This window comes from Physella acuta, unplaced genomic scaffold, assembly GCF_028476545.2.
Source record: "Physella acuta isolate Inbredline_101_S28 unplaced genomic scaffold, ASM2847654v3 ptg000257l, whole genome shotgun sequence".
Taxonomy (NCBI): Eukaryota; Metazoa; Mollusca; class Gastropoda; family Physidae; genus Physella; species Physella acuta.
The window spans coordinates 875,699-901,323 of NW_026731776.1; the positions used below are offsets into that span (position 1 = coordinate 875,699).

The 25,625-nt window shown below is 43.4% G+C and overlaps 2 protein-coding genes across 3 annotated transcripts in view; both read left to right on the plus strand.

Moving 5' to 3' along the window:
* Positions 1-302: 302 nt before the first annotated feature.
* Positions 303-5,323, plus strand: LOC131938774 (forkhead box protein E4-like). Its single transcript, XM_059296939.1, has 4 exons — positions 303-412; positions 767-1,013; positions 1,474-1,530; positions 1,994-5,323. Exons 2-4 carry the CDS (start codon positions 848-850, stop codon positions 3,472-3,474), a joined length of 1,704 nt encoding a protein of 567 aa, XP_059152922.1. The 5' UTR covers positions 303-412; positions 767-847; the 3' UTR covers positions 3,475-5,323.
* A 1,602-nt stretch (positions 5,324-6,925) lies between these two features.
* The window catches only part of LOC131938768 (thrombospondin type-1 domain-containing protein 4), a 57,958-nt gene continuing 39,258 nt past the window's right edge, over positions 6,926-25,625 (plus strand). For both annotated transcript variants that reach the window (XM_059296927.1, XM_059296928.1), the window contains exons 1-2: positions 6,926-7,292; positions 9,851-9,961. The gene's annotated coding sequence lies outside the window, so the exon portion shown is untranslated. The remainder of the gene's footprint in view (positions 7,293-9,850; positions 9,962-25,625) is intronic.

Consider the following 25,625-nt stretch of genomic DNA (forward strand, 5'->3'; position numbering starts at 1 on the left):
TTGAGATAATTTGTTACAATCGTGTAAATTGTAAGAAGTAAATTTTTATCAAACTTGCACATAATGTAATGTAACTATTTAATTTTGGTTTTTAGCTTTTTTTTCAATCTGTCGACTTCGAGTCTCAGCTACACATGACATCACACACACGACATCACACACCAACACGACAGACAAACACGTGACAGTTAGAACGTGTGTTATAATGCTGCTGTTGACGGCCACACCGATGGGGTGGGGCGGGAAACTGGGGAGCTGGATGAGCAAAGCTCAGTGAGTTTAGACGTGTGTCTGTGTCGGTGTGTAGCTCAGTTACTCTTGGACCAGCAGACGTTAGGCAGACGTCAAATTGTATAGTTAGTTCACTGGACTTTTATATTGTAACATATTCATTTTACTGCCACTGTTTCACGTAAGTTCTGAAGAAGTTAAGGATCTGGTTTAGGGTTATAATTATAATTTTGAAAGTTAAACCAATTGGTAAACTGACAAATTTAACACGAGATGTTTATGACGTTGTCATGTAGTTTGGTTATAACCCAAACAACTTGAGATCACAAGACGTGTCTTTCTGTGTCGGTAGTACTGTGACGTCTGACAACTGACCAGATCGTGTGTGTCTAACATGCGGTCAGTTAAGTCCAGTTCGTTAAGCTGTCAATGTGCTCATACCGTCCGTTGTTAGCGTGATGTAAGCGTTGTTAGCGTGATGCTAGCGTTGTTAGCGTGATGCTAGCGTGTTATGTAACTTGTTTTCACCCTACAGAAACCAATTGTAACATAAAGTATGCTGTAACTGTTGCTGTAACTTGGCACAAGATTTGAAGACCCGACACATCTAGAGAAGATGGTGAACATGGAGAAGCTGGAGAACTTTCTCTCTGTAACTGGACAGTACTCGTCACCTCAGGTCAAAGGTCAACACCCGTCATGCATGATGACCAGCACGCCCATCACGTCATCCAACACGTACCACACGTCACCCGCTCTACAAGACACGTCATCACAGTCAGGTCAGTTTATACTTTAGTCACCCTCTCTCTGATACACCTCCCCCTCCCGCCACAACCCGTCACCCGTCTACCCCTGCACCCCTGATTTTACCCTCCGCACCCCGGACCCCCCTACCCCACCCCCACCCCCGACCCATCCCCAGAACCAACAACCCTCCCGCACCCGCCACTCCCCCAAACAGGGAATGACCGGGTTTAAATTTACACCATCAGTAGACAATTTCACTCCACTAGTTTCTGACGGGGTCAAAGTTCAACACTTCCAAAACTTACTAGCTTTAAGTTTGAAACAATCTAATTATTAACTTACGATCTTTAAGTTTGCAACAATCTATTGACTTACGAGCTTTAAGTTTGAAGCAACCTAATTATTGACTTACGAGCTTTAAGTTTGCAACAATCTGGTTATTGACCGAATGTTGGGGTAGTCTAACAAATGGCCGCCATTGTTTTCTGACAGGTTTGAGCAGAAATTTGTTCAGCCACCTCTACAACTTTCCCAGCTCGGCGCTACAAGGTAAGATTGTCATGTTGTATGGTGGGGGACAGGGGAGGGGGCGAGGTAATGGTCTGTCGTGTTGCACGAGGGCGGGGGTGGGGTGGTAATTTCATGTTTCGAGGTTTCTGTGCAGCTATCTTTAAACTAATAATTCGTTGTGATGTTAGTTTATTCTCTTTTATTTTTAGTCGCAACTAATCTAAAATGTTTTAATCTTGACCAATCGAAAATGATTTAATCCTGACCAATCTAAAATGTTTAATCCTGACCAATCTAAAATTATTTAATCCTAACCAATCAAAATGTTTTAATCCCGACCAATCAAAATGTTTTAATCCTGACCAATCAAAATGTTTTAATCCTGACCAATCAAAATGTTTTAATCCTGTCCAATCAAAATGTTTTAATCCTGACCAATCAAAATGTTTTAATCCTGACCAATCAAAATGTTTTAATCCTGTCCTATCAAAATGTTTGACAGGATTTGAGCTGCCAACCTTGACCTTTCCCAGCACACCAAAGAAGGTCAACGACTCCGCCGGAACTCTGGGCAGCGTCTCTCCACGCTCCGATGATTCGAACCCGAGTCACGAGCTGGCTGACGTCAAGCAGCCGGTCGGGCAGTCGAGTCACGAGGACGACACATCAGCAGACGAGACGGGCGACGAGTGCAAGCTGGCGAGCGAGGGCCGAACGTTCGGTGACGTCAAGCCGCCCTACTCGTACATCGCCCTCATCACCATGGCCATCGAGAGCTCGCCCTCCGGTATGATGACCTTGAACCAGATCTACAACTACATCATGGAGAAGTTCCCGTACTTCAAGGAGAACCAGCAGCGTTGGCAGAACTCTATCCGACACAACCTCTCGCTCAACGACTGCTTCATCAAGATCTCCCGCGCCCCGGGGCGCCCAGGCAAGGGCAACTACTGGGCCTTGCACCCCAGCTGTGGCGACATGTTTGGCAACGGCAGCTTTCTGAGAAGGGCGAAAAGATTTAAACTTTCCAAAGCCAAGGGAAGTAGCCTCGATAATTATTCGGCGCTACACAGTTACGCCCCTTACAACTTGTATGGACACCACAGTGCCGGCTACAAATCTTACCCCGCCATCAACTCAATGGCATACGGGGCGTGGCCGCTGGCACCTGGCCAGTCCTACACGTACTCACCCAAAGACACGGACTGGGCTTCGGTCTACGGCGCCTACTACAACAGCTGCATGGGCAACTCACAAGGGTTCGCCTCCCCCGCCCCCAGCCCTGTAGGCAGCAGCTCATCTGGTACTAGTGCAGGCAGTGCCTCTTTAGGGCATTCGCAGTTGAGTGGAGGCTCTTTAGGACATTCGCAGTTGAGTGGAGGCTCTTTAGGACATTCGCAGTTGAGTGGAGGCTCTTTAGGACATTCGCAGTTGAGTGGAGGCTCTTTAGGACATTCGCAGTTGAGTGGAGCTTCTTTAGGACATTCTCATGTGAGTGGCGCTACATTGGGCTATTCTTATTTAAATAGCTCTTCGTTCGGTGAATCTCAAATGAGTGGCTCATCATTAGCTAATTCACACATCAGTGGATCATTGCTTGGACAATCACATACAAGTGGCTCATCATTAGGACAATCACATACGAGTGGCTCATTAGGGCTTTCACATACCAGTGGCTCATCGTTAGGGCTTTCACATTTAAGTAGTCCACTAGGCCTGTCCCACTTAAGCGGTTCCACGTCACCATCCAGCCTGACGTCATCAAGCCTGACGTCACCCTCGAGTTTGACGTCATCACACCACGAAGCTTACAGCATGGCAAGCTTCCACCCCTCCTATGTTGGAGGCGGCCATTACTCAGGTTCGCAGATTACCAACGCATACAATTTGTCCTCCACTACCGGAAGTGGAGCTTCCAATATGTACATGCCACTCCAGCAGTCCTACTCCTGTGCCCAGTACCCCACACACGTTAGGACATAAGGGGAGGAGTCTGGACTTAAATGACATGACAGATCGATCACCACGACATCGATGACAGCATCTTACCTGGAGGTATTTTGCTACTTTGTTACTTCATGTGGTACTCGCCACGTTTGATTGGATTCACTGGTTACTTGCTCTTCTCGTGTTTAAACTTTCTAGTGCTTAAAGCAAGGGCAGGTAACCGTGAAATTAATTTAATTCCCCAATCTTGCACGAGTTACCCATCCTAGACAATTCAGGCTTTGTAAGCCGCAGATGTTAGTCAGGGAGATCCTATTGTCTACCCTGATTTTTAACTAAACTCAGATTTTAGCCTTGTGTTCTGGCTTTTAAGACAAACTGTTAGAGTGATATTCAGGTCAGCTGGGCTTTCCGATTTATTTAACTGCAATTTTTTTTCTACTCCAAGAACTTCCAAAGTAATGTGCTACTTGTAGTTTTGTTTTAGTTTTCTTTATTTTGCTTAACTTAGTCACATTTGAATTATTTTTTTTTTTACAAATTGCATCACTCTAGTTAAAAGCTGTTTATACACTGCTCCAAATATGACAGTCACCGTAGAAAACTATGTAGGTTAGCAAGTAAATCAAATACGAGTCTACAATAAACCATAAATATAGATAAGAAATTGTAAACGTTTGAACTATACCTACCCCATCAAAATACCCATTCTCTCAACTTAACGCAACACCCACAAACGCTTTTTCCCATCCATCCCATTTTATTGTAATCAGTTGTTTGCTAGTTTTAGAAAAGTGTCACGTGGTCTCTCTCTAGCGCTCCTTGCTGTGTCTACATATTGCACGTGTTTGCATCCCTGTCACATTAGAGCCTGAACACGTGGCCATCTTCACTAGTACATCGTGGCCACAATTCCAGCATACCATGGCCACAGTTCAGACACATGGCCACATTTCAGTCACATGGCCACAGTTCAGTCACGTCAATGTCACATCTCAGACACATTAGCGCCACTACTAAATACATAGCAATATCAGGTACATTTCAGTAATTATGGCCACACCTTTAGCACATTATGGCCACACTTTTGGCACATTATGGCCACACCTTTAGCACATTATGGCCACATCTTTAACACATTATGGCCACATTATAGAACATGGCTACAATTTTTAGCCAATCATGACCACATTTCTAGAGTATCATGGTCACATCTTCACATCATGCCCAGTTTTCTAGCACATCATGACAACATATAGTAGATGGCCACATCAATAGCACATCATGGCCACATCAATAGCACATCATGGCCACATCAATAGCACATCATGGCCACATCAATAGCACATCATGGCCACATCAATAGCACATCATGGCCACATCAATAGCACATCATGGCCACATCAATAGCACATCATGGCCACATTTCAGTCACATCAAGACCACATTTCAGTTACATCATGACCACATCTAAATGACACAAACACGCACCACAATCCACCTTTACAGATTGACGTAGTCAGCCACTAGCTAGCCAACACCTGGTCTACCTTGATGCAGTTGGTCGTTCGCATCAAAAGTACAAGCCTCAGGTCATTCATTGTAGCATTAGCTAACTATTGTAGCATTCGCTAACTATTGTAGCATTCACAAACTATTGTAGCATTAGCGAACTATTGTAGCATACCCAAAATATTGTACCATACCCTACAAAATTGTAGCATATAAAAGCCCGACATGAAATAGGTCCAGTGAAAATTGTATTATGTTTATTGTACAATGTTGCATGCTCATTATTTTACCTATTGTACAATGTTAATTAACATGAACGCAAATATTTCCCATATTGTAAAATGTTACTGTTTGAATAAAGATTTTTAAATTGTTTTTTTCTCAACTCCGTAAATGTCTGTTATTTTTTTTCTTGGACAGAAGCAACCAATTAAACTTAAGGCTGTGGCATAAATTAATTCAAGTATATTGACCTTGGGCTGACCTACTGAACCGACCAATGGGCGCCAACTTTCATCGTGTCAAACATGCACCTGGTAGCCGCCAGACTTCCGGTATTGGTCATCTGGTGCGTCTAGACAGGTTTGACACCAAATGACCACGCTGAATTTTTCACGACATCGCCTTAAGGCTTAACGGTTATTTTGGTCATTGATTTCTAGCTGGGAACATGTCCTCTGATGCACATTTCATTGTGTACTGGCCAACAGACGCTACTAGAAGAAAATATTAGATCTAGATCTAACTCGTATAGACTCTTTTTAGAAGAAAACACTACATCTAGTGTGAAATTATGGAGGACCATAAATTGTCACGTGTCGATGGATATGATTAATATGATGATTTTTAAAAACAATTAAAAAGAAATCTGGGCATTCAGGTAACTAGCAAAATATACAGGTCTTGATATAATTAATTTGCAACATTTTTTTTAAATGACCATTCCGGATTGTTTTTAAAAAAAATTCTTTTTTAATAATTTCAATTGTTCTAAACCACTGCCTCCGTTCGTACGTGCGGCTTTATGAATCAGAACGTTTCAATAGTAAATCAAATGGTAGATGTGAAAACAAAAGATCAAATAAAAGATCTAGATGGAGTAAAGTGTAGTTGTCAGATTCATAGACGATCTGGTTGGAAGGTAACGTACGTTTTTTAAAAAATGTTCAGGGGAGACGAGAACTAATGTTTTTAAATTAACTGGATATTCTCCCATGTCAAATTTGACCGTTGCTAGATTTTTAAAATAAAATTAGAGCAGTTAACTGTGCGACGGCCACACATTTGATAGTTGGTCATGTTTCAGACAGTGGTCAAAAAGTGGTCACTTGAGTGGTCTATGTTAGCCGAGAGGTCATTTCAACCACAGTGATCACAGAATAACAACCAGCAAACTGTCAGAAAATGTCAGAAACTGTCATAACTGTCATGCTAAAATTAATATGATTGTAAATACGAAATTACTGTATATAAAAATGCCTGTAGCTACATAAATAGATCTGCTTGGACCAGAAAATAGACTTAGGTAAAAGTGTTAGATCGCATGGCATTTAGAAGTGTCAGGTTTTCTAGTTTTCGTCCTTTGACATAATGCGTAATTGTGGAAACTATCCACCTTTTAATAGCCTCTGTTAACAAAATGTGTACTTGTGGAAACTATCCACCTTAATGGCGTCCCTTAACAGAATGTGTACTTGTGGAAACTATCCACCTTAAGTGGGCTCTGGTCTGTCAATGCACGGCCCTTCTATCAAGATCGATCACCCTGAAGTTACCGGCGGGTTCTCTCCCCTGCTGGCTACACGACGCGGTGCATCCCCTTCTCAGTGCACCTCTCTGTCGGGCGCTAAGTTGCGCAACAGGTAGAGTGACACAGGCGAGGGGGCGGGGCTAGCGGTGTTGAGTGACGTGTCTGGTTGGACGGTTCATTCATGGTTTAATGACATCTTCAGTTGGTGCCGCCGACCGTCGTACGGACATTCTGCTGTGTGTTGGACTGTCATACGGACATTCTGGACCGTCATACGGACATTCTACTGCGTGTTGGACTGTCATACGGACATTCTACTGCGTGTTGGACTGTCATACGGACATTCTACTGCGTGTTGGACTGTCATACGGACATTCTACTGCGTGTTGGACCGTCATACGGACATTCTGCTGCGTGTTGGACCGTCATACGGACATTCTGGTGCATGTTGGACCGTCATACGGACATTCTGCTGCGTGTAGGACCGTTATACGGACAATCAAGCTTGTGCCGGACTACACTATTCCATATCTCTCTGCTGGCTAATTTGGTATTTATAATCAAGTAGAAGCAGGAGCTAATATTTCGTGAAGTAAGTATGAAATCTTGTTGATATGTAAACAATACCATGTTGTATGTGTCACCACGTTATGTCACCATACTGTGACTGTCATGATGTTGCGAGTGTCACCTTTTTGTGTGTCACCATTTTTTTGTGTCACCATGCAATTAGGGTCAAACAAATTTTGTGTAACACCATGTTTTAGGTGACCAAACTGGTGATGCTGACCACTGCCTATTGTAGATACTGACCACACTGCCTATTGTAGACACTGACCACACTGCCTATTGTAGATACTGACCACACTGCCTATTGTAGATACTGACCACACTGCCTATTGTAGATACTGACCACACTGTCTATTGTAGATACTGACCACACTGCCTATTGTAGATACTGACCACACTACCTATTGTAGACACTGACCACACTGCCTATTGTAGATACTGACCACACTGCCTATTGTAGACAGTGACCACACTGCCTATTGTAGACACTGACCACACTGTCTATTGTAGATACTGACCACACTGTCTATTGTAGATACTGACCACACTGCCTATTGTAGATACTGACCACACTACCTATTGTAGACACTGACCACACTGCCTATTGTAGATACTGACCACACTGCCTATTGTAGACAGTGACCACACTGCCTATTGTAGATACTGACCACACTGCCTATTGTAGATACTGACCACACTGCCTATTGTAGACACTGACCACACTGTCTATTGTAGATACTGACCACACTGTCTATTGTAGATACTGACACTGACCTGACCAAATGTTCTGCTAACATATGAAATTATCGCTAGCCTAACCCAAGACGGCCGTGTAACGGTTGGAGGTCTGGTGTTATATGTCTCACGTTATATGTCTCCGTGTTATATGTCTCGTGTTATATGTTTCGTGTAGGTCTCGTCTTGTAGGTCTCGTGTTATATGTCTCGTGTTATATATGTCTCGTCTTGTAGGTCTTGTGTTATATGTCTCGTGTTATATATGTCTCGTCTTGTAGGTCTTGTGTTATATGTCTCGTGTTATATGTCTCGAGTTATATGTCTCGTGTTATATATGTCTCCGTGTTATATGTCTCGTGTTATATGTTTCGTGTAGGTCTCGTCTTGTAGGTCTCGTGTTATATGTCTCGTGTTATATATGTCTCGTCTTGTAGGTCTTGTGTTATATGTCTCGTGTTATATATGTCTCGTCTTGTAGGTCTTGTGTTATATGTCTCACGTTATATGTCTCCGTGTTATATGTCTCGTGTTATATGTTTCGTGTAGGTCTCGTCTTGTAGGTCTCGTGTTATATGTCTCGTGTTATATATGTCTCGTCTTGTAGGTCTTGTGTTATATGTCTCGTGTTATATATGTCTCGTCTTGTAGGTCTTGTGTTATATGTCTCGTGTTATATGTCTTATGTTGTATGTCTCGTGTTATATGTCTTATGTTGTATATCTCGTGTTATATGTCTCGTGTTATATGTCTCGTGTTATATGTCTCATGTTATATGTCTTGTGTTGTATGTCTCGTGTTATATGTCTTGTGTTGTATGTCTCGTGTTATATGTCTCGTGTTGTATGTCTCGTATTGTATGTCTCGTGTTATATGTCTGGTGTTATATGTCTCGTGTTATATGTCTCGTGTTGTATGTCTCGTGTTATATGTCTCGTCTTGTAGGTCACTTACGAGACGAGTGGAATTCTCTCCCTGTCACTATCTGAAGTCTGTCCCTACACCCCAGCTGACGGGCACCATCTGCCCCTACACATCTGACCTTTGCCCCCTACACCCCCCCCCCCCCCCACTGAACTGTCCCCTACCATACCTGTCATCCTACCTGTATACTTACCTCCTCTCGTCATTCTGACATCTACTCCCCACCATCTGCATACAGCCCCCCCCCCCCCCCCATCACCTGGCTTAACCGTTGTTGATGAAAGAAGATTGTTCTCGTGACCTAGACTGTGCTTTGTTTTTCCCACTGACCAATATCGTCGTTTTTCATCAACATGCAAGCTTTAAGAAACTGGACAATCGCTCTCATAAAAAAAAACCTTATTAATTTGTCCAGTATTTGATTGGCCTAGCCTGTCACGTGAGATCAGCCGCGATCATCGGTTGAACAGCTCGTCCTTTGATCATGCCGGCACCTTCTACAACGGGCGGCAACTCGTGTCCCCAGCACAAGTTGCGTCCCTTGACGCTGGCCTTGTATAACCAAGTGCGTATTTGATCGGCGTTGATAAACTTTTAAACAAGATGTCGCTGCTCTCCGTGGGCCAGGGTTTAATCAGGCCACGATAAAACGCAACTCGTATTGACATAGGAGGCAATTTATTTCTCCGCTCTCATGGGAAACATTTCACAGTTACCGCAGTTAACTGTTAACTTTAGTCTGGGTACCTACAGTCGGGTTGGCGTTAATCCCCAGTCCTGGTCCTGTTAACTCAGGTTGGCGTTAATCCCGCTAGTACACGCCAGGTTAACGCTAACCCAGGTTACTTAAATCACTTTGGTGTTAATCCTGCGTCTGCCTTTAGTTTAACATAACTAATCCTTTCTACCTTACCTATTGCAGGTGTAACTGGACTCAGCTAACCCAAACACGTTTGGTTAAATCAGGCTAACCGTGGATTAACTGTGTGTCACGTGATCTGGATTAACCCTAACAACTCCAGCAAGCGGACAGGTAAGTTGACCGTTTGTTTTAGCCGCTGAGCAGACGTCTAGCAGACGTGCACAAAGCTAGAGCTAGAGAAATGTTGACCCCTCCCCCACCCCCCCCCCACCTCCCTGGTCGATTATTTGACCACTGGACATCAGGTGATCAAACCAGAAGTGTTATAATAATCATGAATATTCTCTAATTAACTAAGTTCTAAGGCACTGATGAAATAAAAAGCTGCCGATTAGTAAAAGTTTCTGTTGGTACTTTTTGACCTTACTTTCAGTTGTATTATGTTTTTACTTTCTCGAATACGAAGTATAGAATAAGTATTGCAATAGTGCAAAAACAAATTGAGATTTTTGCAAATCTCGACGTTTTACACCACCCTGAGTCGGAAAAACATAATTTTGAAATCTTTTCCGTATGTCTGTGTGTGTGTCTGTAAATACAATAACTTGAGTACCGTTAAAGCTAGGTCAATGAAATTTCATATATATGTATTATATCGAATTTCTAGAAATCTATCAGCTTTTCAGCGATTCCCGATAACCGGAAGTGGAACTTTTTATACTTTCAATTTTTCAAAAGCCTATAACTTGAGTACTTTTTCAGATAGATAAATGAAATTTCAAACGTAAGTATAAGATATGATCTGCCTTCTGTTGAATTTTGAATTTTGAGTAATTTCCGTTGACCGGAAGTAGTAATTTACGCTAGTTCCGATTTCTCAAAAAACGCATGTGAATTTATAAAGTACTATTAATATTCCGCACTATTATACACAAATTGTTTGGCGTTCACTTGGTGTGCAATTCTTTTTTTCTACGAGATTCTGTTCTATTTTTAATAGTTTAAGTAATTAAAAATTGATTAAAAATCATGTCTATATCCCGGGTTTCCATCCCTCGTAGTGTTATATAAGAATATTCGAGAATGTTTAGGAGAGATCACTCCCTGTTTATTTTACTCTACTTTTAGGACTTTTATACTTTACTTTTAGGGTTTCTTTTAGTTTTCTTGCATTGCTGTTTGACTTTACTTGTATGACTTTTGTCTTCCCATTAATTGAGTGTGGTTGTTGGTTATCATTGTGTTTAACTTTTAAAATGACCTGATTGGACAGTGAAAGATTACCATTAATTTGATTATTCGATCCTGATATTTTCTTGAGGCTGAGCGGGACCCCCCCCCCCCCCCCACACCCCGCGTGTGTTGGGGTACCAGGGTCTGCTAGACCTTCAAGTAAGGGAGCTAAGTGCGACGTGAAGTGGACTAGTGTTTGGGTTGAATGGTCGCTAACTAGCACTGAAACTCTCACGGGCAAACTACCAGTCCGGTGCCGCATTCACCGGATGAATAAATGCGGCTCTTTTCATAACGTATCAAAAACCTCCTGCTAATGAAGAAAGTGAAAGAAATGTTATATTTGCTTTGAAGCAATGTCTTTAAGAACGGCATAGTTAAACTACTTGCTATCACCAGTTCAAACGTCTTGATATCCCATCTGTTTAGCTAAAGAACTAGAAATGTAATATTATCAATAATCTCATTTTTTGATATCCGATAAATATTGAATGTGATCAAGGTGTTGTATTTTAGTGTCGTTTAGTGTTGAAAATATCTGGACCTTTGACTGAACAGAAATATTTAGACCTTTGACCAAAAATTTCTGGACCTTTGACCAAAAATGTCTGGACCTTTGACTGGTCTATGCTAGATGACCTACAGTTTTGGTCACCACATGTCCAGTAAAACCAATCGTTGTTTTTCACGGCTTTCAGATAAATGAGCAATGGGAAATGCGCATCAAAAACAATGCGCACAAAATTGCATTTACTGTTACTTTAATGAAATTTAGCATGTGCGCATTTTTCGGTTGCGCACTTTTGAGCATGTTATTGTTACGCATTTTTGATGTCACCTTTTATTTACCTTAGCTCTGTGAGGTAATTTGAGCTGTATTATTGTTGATTATGTCCTACATTAGTGTCAGCATATTTTGACAAGTTTTATTTCACTTAAATCCTCTACTTCACTGTCTCGTGTGTCCATCACAGACGATCAAAACTCCACACATTTTTAGGTACGCACACACACACACACACACACACATAAACACACATTCAATTCACTCAATATCTCCCGTCGAGTTTAATGAGATACCCCCGATCATTATTGTTGACGTGGATTTAAAAAGTGTTTTGTCAATTTAGCTTTCACAAGAAGAAAAACAAACAAAAACTCAGCTGAAAACAACGATGAAACTGGCACCTGAAATAATTGATCTGCCATGCTTGCCCCTCCCCTTACCCTAACTCACGTCCCCAAAAGTCGGTCGTACCTTGACTTGCCAGATAATGATCTGCCGTAATCAACAATGACTTGCCGGATAGTGATCTGCCGTACCGAGCTCTATAGTGACTTGCCGGATAGTGATGTGCCGTACCGTGACTTACATACCCGCAACATTTCTTGTTACAGGCTTCATCGGGACGCCATTCTTGAGCGGAAAACGAAGATCCGTTTTACGCGGTCCCAAAATCCGTTTTACGCGGTCCCAAAATCCGTTTAGCGCCGCCCCAAGATCCGTTTAGTGCTGATGGTAGCGCTGTGATTGCAGGGTGTTGTTGCTGTGTTGGCACATGCAGCTGATCAAAGCTGACGGTACTCACACCAACAAAGGCCTCTGTCTGACGCCGCCTGCATGTTGCCCTTTCTCGCACGTCCGCCTCGTGTGCAGCGGCGGAGCTTCAAAAGACGAGCATCGATCGAGTTTTGGTGAGCCGTCAACACGACCTGAGTGAGACGCATCTTGGGTGCGCTTTGAGGGGAGAGTTCTTGTCCGTTTCTTTGCGATTAGTGCAATCACCTCTTTGTTATATTCATCAAGGTCCCCTAAGGCATTTCCTCGCAGCGTTGAGGGGGATGTTCCACATGGGCGGGGCAAACACGTTGTTTTAGGTAGAACTAGAGCAAAGAAACCAATCGGGTCGAACCGGAAGTTGAGTATTTTAAGTCACGCTACGGCGCCCCGTGACATACAAGCTGGTGAACACCTGAGTAGGCCCGGGGGACCGGGCTCACAATATTTGTGCTCACCTCGGCTTTTTCTGGCGCTAAATTCTGAACCACGTGACGACCGTGTGATAGCGGTTGTGGTGACCTAGGTAGGCAGGGGTGCACGGCCCATCGTTTGGTTTAAGTCACATATTGTAGTGACCTTTGAACTTTGGTTTTTAGTCACATATTGTAATGACGTTTGAGCTTTGAATGTACATACACGCTGTTTGAAGAACTTAGGACTACACCTTTTATAATACAGTATATAATACAGTAACCACACTGTAAGTTGGTACCTAGTGTATTTCACGGTACCCAATGTATAAGACTGTGCCTAAAGTAGTCTATGCCCAGTGTATAACTCTATGCCCAGTGTATAACTCTATGCCCAGTGTATAACTCTATGCCCAGTGTATAACTCTATGCCCAGTGTATAACTCTATGCCCAGTGTATAACTCTATGCCCAGTGTATAACTCTATGCCCAGTGTATAACTCTATGCCCAGTGTATAACTCTATGCCCAGTGTATAACTCTATGCCCAGTGTATAACTCTATGCCCAGTGTATAACTCTATGCCCAGTGTATAACTATGTGCCCAGTGTATAACTCTATGCCCAGTGTATAACTCTATGCCCAGTGTATAACTCTGTGACCAGCCTGTGTATATGAAACTACCCAGTGTACACGACACAGTACGTTAGAGCCAGTGCTTGTCACCTCTGGCTCATTGAGCCAGCGGGCCGCATTTAGCCCCATGTATACTTGTCACCCCTGGCCCATTGAGTCAGCGGGCCACATTTAGCCCCATGTATACTTGTCACCTCTGGCCCATTGAGTCAGCGGGCCACATTTAGCCCCATGTATACTTGTCACCTCTGGCCCATTGAGCCAGCGGGCCACATTTAGCCCCATGTATACTTGTCACCTCTGGCCCATTGAGCCAGCGGGCCACATTTAGCCCCATGTATACTTGTCACCTCTGGCCCATTGAGCCAGTGGGCCACATTCAACATTTAGCCCCATTTATACTTGTCACCTCTGGCCCATTGAGTCAGCGGGCCACATTCAACATTTAGCCCCATGTATACTTGTCACCTCTGGCCCATTGAGTCAGCGGGCCACATTTAGCCCCATGTATACTTGTCACCTCTGGCCCATTGAGCCAGCGGGCCACATTTAGCCCCATGTATACTTGTCACCTCTGGCCCATTGAGCCAGCGGGCCACATTTAGCCCCATGTATACTTGTCACCTCTGGCCCATTGAGCCAGCGGGCCACATTTAGCCCCATGTAAAGCCTACCTATCACCTGCAGACAAAAAACCCCAGCCCGAGTTCCTCAGATTTTTCTGCTGTCGTCAAACAACCAAGTGGGGAACTCTCCAGAACGGGAGGTAATTTAATGCACATTGAATCCATACACGACTACAGCGGGAGAATATTAGCCGCACATACAGCGGTCCCCCCACACAAAAGGCCCCTAGAATAGCCGGGAGATCGGGAAATGGATAGCCGGATGCCAGTCAAGCGTGACCCTCCACGGCTAGCTCGCGCTGATATGCCGGGGTGACCTTGGCGCGTTGACGTAACTCGACCAGTTTAGCGAGGGCCAACTCGTCCTGTAAACAATAAGGAGCCATAACTCCAGCTGGAAAACAATACTCTAAGGGGTTAGTCTCGGTCTCACACAGTGGGTTGGGGTGAGATTATCAGGGGTGGTAGGGACGAGATATTATATATTTAAAAGTATATATATATATATATATATATATATATATATATATATATATATATATATATATATATATATATATATATATGAAGCGAAATCTGAAACACCCAGGCTCCCAGAACAAATTCCTATCTGGCCAGCTTGCACCCTGTTAGTCCCCACCCCCCAGTGTTTTTGTGGCAATCAGCACTTGCGTACTGTTCTAGTTGTCTAAATATGAGGTTACTGTTGGGTTGAGGTTAGGTTAAGATTGGGTTAAGGTTGGGTTAAGGTTAGGTTAAGACTTGTGTACTGTTCTAGTTGTCCAAAGGTTGGGTTACGGTTGGGTTACGGTTGGGTTAAGGTTAGGTTAAGACTTGTGTACTGTTCTAGTTATCCAAAGGTTGGGTTAAGTTTAAGGTTGGGTTAAGGTTGGGTTAAGGTTGTGTTAAGGTTAGGTTAAGGTTAGGTTAAGGTTAGGTTAAGGTTAGGTTAAGGTTAGGTTAAGGTTAGGTTAAGGTTAAGGTTAGGTTAAGGTTAGGTTAAGTCGCTAATCTGTGGCACTCACCTCACCAGACGGAGGACAAATAATTAACTTGTAATTAGCATATTCGGCTACTGTCTCTGGTCTTCGCCCGAGTTTTGTACCCAATCAGTCAGAGCTGTCGCCGTCTGACAAAAGCTGACGTCACGGGGACTGGACGCCGCGTGCATACAGATGCCCCGGCCTGGTGATCCCACTAACCGCCACTGTCACCGTCACATAACGGACGGAAGTCCTGCACTGACTCAGGTCATTAAAACAGTGACATTATGCAGACCATGGGTGTAAGTAACTCGCCAGTCACGTGATAGTTTTATAAAGTTTGTTGGTGACCAATACCGACAGTACACAAGGTGCTGGGGAAAATAGGCCTAGGATGGTCGGTCAAAGTCTGAAACTAACCATGTCTCACCATAGGCTACACTAAGCATGCTCCACCATAGACAAGTATTAACTATGATCCACCATAGAACTAGATGGCTCACATAGAACTTGTTGGCTTACAGTTCAGTTGACTTTGATTTCTAGATTATCGAAGATGACATGGGATAAAGCGAGATTAACATGTGAGATAAGAAACGTGACGTTAATCCGTGCTGTGGTCGATGTTTGAAGACCCATGGTCACAGATGTGCCAGATCAAGTTTGTGACAAGTTTAAGATAACGATTAAGTCCATTGTATGACACGTTTACCACAATAGCAACACAATTCAAGATAGTGTTGCTGTCTATGTTCTTAGCCTCGATACTGCTCACTCCAGTGTGGGTTCCGTGTAAACCATTCGATACTGCTCACTTCAGTGTGGGTTCCGTGTAAACCATTCGATACTGCTCACTCCAGTGTGGGTTCCGTGTAAACCATTCGATACTGCTCACTCTGGTGTGGGTTCCGTGTAAACCATTCGATACTGCGCACTCTAGTGTGGGTTCCGTGTAAACCATTCGATACTGCTCACTTCAGTGTGGGTTCCGTGTAAACCATTCGATACTGCTCACTCCAGTGTGGGTTCCGTGTAAACCATTCGATACTGCTCACTCCATTGTGGGTTCCGTGTAAACCATTCGATATTGCTCACTCCAGTGTGGGTTCCGTGTAAACCATTCGATACTGCTCACTCTAGTGTGGGTTCCGTGTAAACCATTCGATACTGCTCACTCCAGTGTGGGTTCCGTGTAAACCATTCGATACTGCTCACTCCAGTGTGGGTTCCGTGTAAACCATTCGATACTGCTCACTCTGGTGTGGGTTCCGTGTAAACCATTCGATACTGCGCACTCCAGTGTGGGTTTCGTGTAAACCATTCGATACTGCTCACTCTAGTGTGGGTTCCGTGTAAACCATTCGATACTGCTCACTTCAGTGTGGGTTCCATGTATACCATTAATACTGCTCACTCCAGTGTGGGTTCCATGTAAACCATTCGATACTGCTCACTCCAGTGTGGGTTCCGTGTAAACCATTCGATACTGCTCACTCCAGTGTGGGTTCCGTGTAAACCAGCCCATCTGTAGAGGCCGTCGTGACGTCAACATGCAACATTTGTGGATCCTGAATGACGTTGTGACGTCACCTGGAGCACGGGCGGACGAGATTCAGCTAGAGAAACAAAGGGGCGGGCAGGGAAAACAAGGTTTCCGATGAGGAAGCGGAAACGGAAAACAAATCTTCAAATACCTTTAGTTCCCTTGTCGAGTGCCTTTTGTTCGCAAAAGTCGTTACAAAGCGGGCGAATTGGCAGTAGAGGAACAGTGGCAGTAGTAGGGTAGTGGCAGTAGTGTTGTTGCTGTAGTAGAAGTAGTGGGGTAGTGGCAGTAGTGTTGTTGCTGTAGTAGAAGTAGTGGGGTAGTGGCAGCAGTGGTGTTGTTGCTGTAGTTGAAGTAGTGGCAGTAGTGGTGTTGTTGCTGTAGTAGAAGTAGTGGGGTAGTGGCAGTGGTGTTGTTGCTGTAGTAGAAGTAGTGGGGTAGTGGCAGTGGTGTTGTTGCTGTAGTAGAAGTAGTGGGGTAGTGGCAGTGGTGTTGTTGCTGTAGTAGAAGTAGTGGGGTAGTGGCAGTGGTGTTGTTGCTGTAGTTGAAGTAGTGGCAGTAGTGGTGTTGTTTCTGTAGTAGAAGTAGTGGGGTAGTGGCAGTGGTGTTGTTGCTGTAGTTGAAGTAGTGGCAGTAGTGGTGTTGTTTCTGTAGTAGAAGTAGTGGGGTAGTGGCAGTGGTGTTGTTGCTGTAGTAGAAGTAGTGGGGTAGTGGCAGTGGTGTTGTTGTTGCTGTAGTTGAAGTAGTGGCAGTAGTGGTGTTGTTGCTGTAGTAGAAGTAGTGGGGTAGTGACAGTAGTGGTACATGTCTATTTTGGCAGATACGTGCCACAGATGCGTATACTACAACTGAAAATTCGTGCTCGCTTAAATCCAGATAAACCGAATTTTTGTGTAAATTACTGGCCCTGAGAGTTACTAACTCTTTGAGTTACTGGCCCTGAAAGCTAGTGGCCCTGAAAGTTACTGCTCCTGAAAATTACTGGCCCTGAGAGTTACTGCCCTGAAATTTACTGGCCCTGAAATTTACTGGCCCTGAAACTTACTGGCTCTGAAAGTTACTGGCCCTGAAAGTTACTGGCCCTGAAAGTTACTGGCCCTGAGAGTTACTGCCCTGAAATTTACTGGCCCTGAAATTTACTGGCCCTGAAACTTACTGGCTCTGAAAGTTACTGGCCCTGAAAGTTACTGGCCCTGAAAGTTACTGGCCCTGAGAGTTACTGCCCTGAAATTTACTGGCCCTGAAACTTACTGGCCCTGAGAGTTACTGGCCCTGAAAGTTACTGGCCCTGAGAGTTACTGGTCCTGAAAGTTACTGGTCCTGAAACTTACTGGCCCTGAAACTTACTGGCCCTGAAACTTACTGGCCCTGAAAGTTACTGGCCCTGAAAGTTACTGTGTACGGGTTACGCATCGCCCTCGTCTAGCCATGGAGTTACTGGCCCTGTTTATACGTTGTACAATGTCCAATTCTAGTTACTCGAGCCTAGTTGTATGTGGGCCAAAATTCTCTCGCCTCGATCTGTCTGGTGGAAAATAAAATATCCAAACCCTTTGTAAATCTGACAGCTAATGTCGACCTCTGTTTTCATTGTGTTTTTGTAGTGACATTAGTTTGAGCGAACTCTAGACGTGATCAACTAAACAAGTGTTCTTTTGACAAGTAAAACATCGCGTTATCATGCGACGTGTCATAATGTCAGGTGACGTGTTGCACTGTCACTTCAAGTGTCACAATGACATTCGTGCTCAAGATTCTTCATTTTTTTTTAGATATTAGTTTACGTTAACAACAACACATTGAGTTATGTGTAGCCTCAAATGTAGCCTCACATAACTGTAGCCTCACATAACTGTAGCCTCACATAACTGTAGCCTCACATGTAGCCTCACACAAATGTAGCCTCACATAACTGTAGCCTCACATAACTGTAGCCTCACATAACTGTAGCCTCACATAACTGTAGCCTCACATAACTGTAGCCTCACATAACTGTAGCCTCACATAACTGTAGCCTCACATAACTGTAGCCTCACATGTAGCCTCACATAACTGTAGCCTCACATAACTGTAGCCTCACAAAACTGTAGCCTCACATGTAGCCTCACACAACTGTAGCCTCACATGTAGCCTCACATAACTGTAGCCTCACATGTAGCCTCACAAAACTGTAGCCTCACATGTAGCCTCACACAACTGTAGCCTCACATGTAGCCTCACATAACTGTAGCCTCACATAACTGTAGCCTCACATAACTGTAGCCTCACATAACTGTAGCCTCACATAACTGTAGCCTCACATAACTGTAGCCTCACATAACTGTAGCCTCACATAACTGTAGCCTCACATAACTGTAGCCTCACATAACTGTACCCTCACATGTAGCCTCACATAACTGTAACCTCACATAACTGTAGCCTCACATGTAGCCTCACATAACTGTAGCCTCACATAACTGTAGCCTCACATAACTGTAGCCTCACATAACTGTAGCCTCACATGTAGCCTCACATAACTGTAGCCTCACATAACTGTAGCCTCACATAACTGTAGCCTCACATGTAGCCTCACATAACTGTAGCCTCACATAACTGTAGCCTCACATAACTGTAGCCTCACATAACTGTAGCCTCACATAACTGTAGCCTCACATGTAGCCTCACATAACTGTAGCCTCACATAACTGTAGCCTCACATAACTGTAGCCTCACATAACTGTAGCCTCACATGTAGCCTCACATAACTGTAGCCTCACATAACTGTACCCTCACATGTAGCCTCACATAACTGTAGCCTCACATAACTGTAGCCTCACATAACTGTAGCCTCACATAACTGTAGCCTCACATGTAGCCTCACATAACTGTAGCCTCACATAACTGTACCCTCACATGTAGCCTCACATAACTGTAGCCTCACATAACTGTAGCCTCACATAGCTTACGTAAAGCCTCTACAAACGTTTGAAACGTGTTTGTTATCAGCGATATGAAACTCCCATAAAAACCAAGAGATGCCACCACGTAGTCCTGTGTATTCCCCATTGTTGTGTTGCTTTATGTTGTCGTTATGTTGTCGTTATGTTGTCGTTATGTTGCGTTGTGATGCGTTGTGTTTCTTTTAGTTGTGTTGTATTTGTTGCGTTGTGTTTCGTTAGGTACGTTGTGTTGTATTGGGTTGTGATGGGTTGTGTTTCTTTTAGTTGTGTTGTATTTGTTGCGTTGTGTTTCGTTAGGTACGTTGTGTTGTATTGGGTTGTGATGGGTCGTATTTCGTTAAGGTATTTTGTGTTGTATTGGGTTGTGTCGCGTTGTGTTGTGTTGTGTGTACCAGCTGACTAGTTGTAAACACTATTTGCCCTTCACCATGACAGATTAAATCCGCCTGTCAGCTGGCTGCTACATCTCCCACTCAACTATGTCAGTCTGACATTCGATATTGTGCTGTTGCTAACTTTAAGGCGATATTGTGTTGTTGTTAACTTTAAGGCGAGATTGTGCTGTTGCTAACTTTAAGGCGATATTGTGCTGTTATTAACTTTAAGGCGATATTGTGCTGTTGCTAACCCTTAAGGCGATATTGTGCTGTTGTTAACTTTAAGTCGATATTGTGCTGTTGCTAACTTTAAGGCGATATTGTGCTGTTGCTAACTTTAAGGCGATATTGTGCTGTTGTTAACTTTAAGGCGATATTGTGCTGTTGCTAACTTTAAGGCGATATTGTGCTGTTGCTAACTTTAAGGCGATATTGTGCTGTTGCTAACTTTAATGCGATATTGTGCTGTTGCTAACTTTAAGGCGATATTGCGCTGTTGCTAACTTTAAGGCGATATTGTGCTGTTGCTAACTTTAAGGCGATATTGTGCTGTTGCTAACTTTAAGGCGATATTGTGTTTAAGTTTAAGTAAACAAACGAAATGATTCACGATACTGATCTAAAGGTTTAAAATAGTTAAAGCCAAACAGATGTATATTAAGGTAGAGTAAATAAAACTGATTTGGTAAAAGTAAAAGCAAATGCTACAGATTTATAAAACAGATCAGCAACATGGGCAGGTAAATCAATTTGCTAAAAACGGATTTGAAAATAACGGCACTGCGGTCACAAAGATAAGATGTAAACAGTTGTATGATCTCTGCTTTAGTTGATATCTGCAGATGTAAATATCTATACATGTTGATATCTACAGATGTTGATATCTGCAGATGTTGATATCTATACATGTTGATATCTATACATGTTGATATCTGCAGATGTTGATATCTGAAGATGTTGATATCTGCACATGTTGATGTCTATTAATGTTGATATCTATGCATGTTGATACGTGCACATATTGATTTCTGCAGATGTTGATATCTATACATGTTGATATCTATACATGTTGATACCTGCACATGTTGATATCATTTCCTAGCCTCATACGTTGAAGTTTAATATTTAGATTTTAGAACAGAAACCTGAATTACTTCACTCTTATAGACTAAATAACATAGCATAGCGCCCTGAACTTATGCGATGGTTCTTTGATGAGTGTCGTATCAAATGGCGCCCTTACCTTATCTCGTAGTACGGCGCCCTAAAATGTATCACCTAGCCTGGCGCCCCGGGGAGTCCCACGCCACCTTCCGTCACGTGTCCCTCCACCAACAGCCCGGGGCGCGAGGTGTGCCGCAGGTTCCAGCGAGACGTCTCCCCCCCCCCCCCCCCCCCCCGTCAGCCTCGATGCCAGTATATTTCTCTTATCTGCTCCGTCAGGCGGGTATCATTGTTACCATCGGGGCCTTTGATTATCCTTATCTATCCCCGTGTGCTATCCCTAGCCTGTTTGTTTGATTGTGCTATCCCTAGCCTGTGGTTGTTGCTGTTTGATGTATCCCCCGGGCCCAGACTTTGGTGCACACATTGTTGCAGGTTATTTGGAGAATTCTCTGATCGAGCCTGTAGGCGCGAGAAATCTAAAGGGGACAAATTGACGTGAACTATCACGTGAACTGCCGCATCATTGCTGCTAGACACGTGACTAAATCGTTACGTCATTAGCCCAACTTGACACATCACTGTTAAGTCATGTTTTATGTAGCTGATGTATTAAGTCATGTTTTATGTAGCTGATGTATTAAGTCATATGCTACATTGCTGAAGTATTCAATCATGTGTTACATTGCTAGACTATTAAAGCATGCGTTAGATTGCTAGACTATTAAATCATGCGTTAGATTACTAGACTATTAAATCATGCGTTAGATTACTAGACTATTCAATCATGCGTTAGATTGCTAGACTATTCAATCATGCGTTAGATTGTTGTCTGGTTACCTGGGGTGCACCGTGACCCACTTGTTTGTTTACCTGAGGTGACGACCAGAATTCACACCCTAACCGCTCAGGTGACATCTTTATTGATCCTTAACACCTCTCTGTGCTGCTGGCACCTTGAATTATCCAACTTTACACCTTTATTAAAATATTAGCACGGGATCTTTTATTTTAAGACACCGCTTGCACCCCTCCCCAGCAAGTTTTCAATTATTCCTACACTCAAATCCAACACGCCTTTTCGTACACAAACCCCACAGTATCGTGGCTACAAGAGCCTCATTAACATATGCATCATAACTAAATGGCACTTTAGGTAGGCTCAGCTTATTTAAAGGAATATATATATATATATATTTTTTTTAAAGGAATATATGGGTTTTCTGGGTATGGTGTTAAGTCTGCAGAGTATGTGCATTAGAACACACACCTATAAGGATGTATAACTCCGGTTTGTAGGGCTATAGGCCGACTTAAGGGCACTAAAAAGCTTGATACCAATGTGAAAATAGTGTAAACGTTTATAGATCAGCTCTTTAAGCTTAGATAACTTTTAGCTTTATACTACTTTATAGTGTTGCGGGTAAGAACAATTGTAGCAACGATCACTTTAGAACATTTTAATATTCGGTCTATTTTGCTGCTGTGTCTAGTTCTCTCCCTGTCATTTGAAATATGGAGTTGCTTCCCTTTATCCATGACATCAATGGCTTTTTAGTTGACTTTAATGTCAAACAAATATTCATATAGATAAAAGTGTCGTAAAAATGCGTTCTTTTTTTATCCATCTTACTTCAGTAACTTGTGGATAGATATGTGTCCGTAAATATTGTGTCTTTAGGTGTGGGTGGATCACACAGACCACCACCACAAGCCCACCATTCCAAGCCCACCACCACAATCTTACCACCACAAGCCCACCATCACTAGCCTACCATCACAAGCCCACCACCACAAGCCTACCATCACAAGCCCACCACCACAAGCCCACCATCACAAGCCCACCATCACAAGCCCACCATCACAGGCCCACCACCACTAGCCCACCATCACAAGCCCACCACAAGCCCACCATCACAAGCCCACCATCACAAGCCCACCATCACAAGCCCACCACCACAAGCCCACCACCACAAGCCTACCATCACAAGCCCACCATCACAAGCCCACCACAAGCCCACCACCACAAGCCCACCATCACAAGCCCACCACCACAAGCCCACCACCACAAGCCTACCACCACAAGCCCACCACCCAATGATACACTTGTGCATCAAACCATCAAGTCGCTACACCTGACAACGCCACATCCCCTGCAGTCGGCAACTGTTGACTGTCCTTTTGTGTGCCCAGAATCCTCTCTGTTTCGTCTTCCGCTCCCCGCTGGTCTGGTCAATAAGATGATACGCATTGAGCTTCGCCGAGCTAACAACATTGAGCTGAGCTGAGCTAACAACATTGAGCTGAGCTGAGCTAATAACGTTACGAGATACGATAGGGAGCCGTCATAAATCACAGCGTGCGGGCCGCGGGTAAGACGATCGGGCCGTGAAACGGACGTCTTGATCCGGCAAGTCTTGATCCGGCAAGTCAAACAACCTTTTGGGCAGACGTGGGGCCACGGTCATTAAAACAAGGCGGGTCTTCAGGTGAGATCACGTGACCTGTGTCAACACGTAGGCTCTAGGTCTTTGGGACCTTTAGATCAGAGGTCTTGGTAGGTGTTGGAGTACCAAGGTCTTACAAAGACCTGAACAATGTCACCAGACACCTTTACACCACTGTCATCAGACACCTTTTGAACACCGTCACCATACACCTTTTGAACACCGTCACCATACACCTTTTGAACACTGTCACCATACACCTTTTGAACACCGTCACCATACACCTTTTGAACACCGTCACCATACACCTTTTGAACACTGTCACAATACACCTTTTAATACTGTCACCATACACCTTTTGAACACTGTCACCAAACACCTTTTGAACACCGTCACCATACACCTTTTGAACACCGTCACCATACACCTTTTGAACACCGTCACCATACACCTTTTGAACACTGTCACCATACACCTTTTAATACTGTCACCAGACACCTTTTGAACACTGTCACCACTAGACACCGTTACACCGTCACGAACATTACACCACTGTCACCTGACACCTTTTAAACACTGTGACCAAACACCAAACAGTTTGTGTAACCGAGTACCTCATATGAGGCACATTCCCTAGCAAAGAAACACGAAACCAGTGTACGCTGTTTTATATCGTGCAAAACTTGAGAGAAACAAAAAATGTGGAAAATATGTTGCGATGTTAAACAACACCCGCCTCCATAAAACTCAATATAACAAAATGATATTCCACCCCGTCCTACCCCACCCCACTACGTGTGCATGCCACCAACCCTCACTGGCAAAGTCTGCCTGTAACATCACTAACATCTTACACAAATCATCAATGTAACCATCACTTACATCTTACACAAACCAACAATGTATCCATCACTTACAATTTACACAAACCGACCATGTATCCATCACTTACTACATGCTTACACAAACCGACCATGTATCCATCACCTACATCTTACACAAACCATCAATGTATCCATCATTTACTACATGCTTACACAAACCATCAATGTAACCATCACTTACAATTTACACAAACCGACCATGTATCCATCACTTACTACATGCTTACACAAACCGACCATGTATCCATCACCTACATCTTACACAAACCATCAATGTATCCATCATTTACTACATGCTTACACAAACCATCAATGTAACCATCACTTACAATTTACACAAACCGACCATGTATCCATCACTTACTACATGCTTACACAAACCAACCCGGCCATGTTTTTATTATTATTGTGTGCATCGAGCGACCCTTGACCCCGCACATGTGGACGTCTATTCTTGGATTATCTAACTCGCCCCCCTTGTTTTCAGCGCTACGCCCAAGGGAGACTATCTGGGTTCTAGAAAAACAAAAAGAATGGAGCCCGCAAGAAGATCTAGTTCAGGCCCTCAGATTGTTTGTATTTCTTTGGTGTGCTGTACATGCGGGCGCAGGGGGAGAAACTCGGGTTTCAATTAAATGCTCAGATTGTTCAGACAAGAAAGGGGAGTAATTTATTGCATTTGTAAGCAGGTTTTGGTCTAAGCTAAAGATACAGCTGTGTGTAAAAATAATAGAATAAAAAATGGGATACAGGATGTGTATGTCTGGTCTGTTTGGGAGAATAAGACGATAGCACGTGATGATCATGGGATAAACAAAAGACATGTGATACAAATTGTAAACACAGCCAAACATGTGATCATAGAGTTCAACACAGTGGGGTGTGTGGGACATACGATAAACACAATAGGATATGGGATTCTCATAGTATAACACAATAGGACATTTGATACATTAGATTAACACTTTAACATGCTTGAAACACATAATAAACACAGCAACAAGCGTTGAACACATAATAAACACAGCAACAC

What these genes read in the sequence shown, in the direction of transcription:
- LOC131938774 (XM_059296939.1), top strand. Translation starts at nt 848, where the DNA reads ATGGTGAACATGGAGAAGCTGGAGAACTTTCTCTCTGTAACTGGACAG. An exon ending in AGACACGTCATCACAGTCAG is followed by an intron (nt 1,014 to 1,473) that starts GTCAGTTTATAC and finishes GTTTTCTGACAG; the next exon opens with GTTTGAGCAGAAATTTGTTC. An exon ending in TCCCAGCTCGGCGCTACAAG is followed by an intron (nt 1,531 to 1,993) that starts GTAAGATTGTCA and finishes AATGTTTGACAG; the next exon opens with GATTTGAGCTGCCAACCTTG.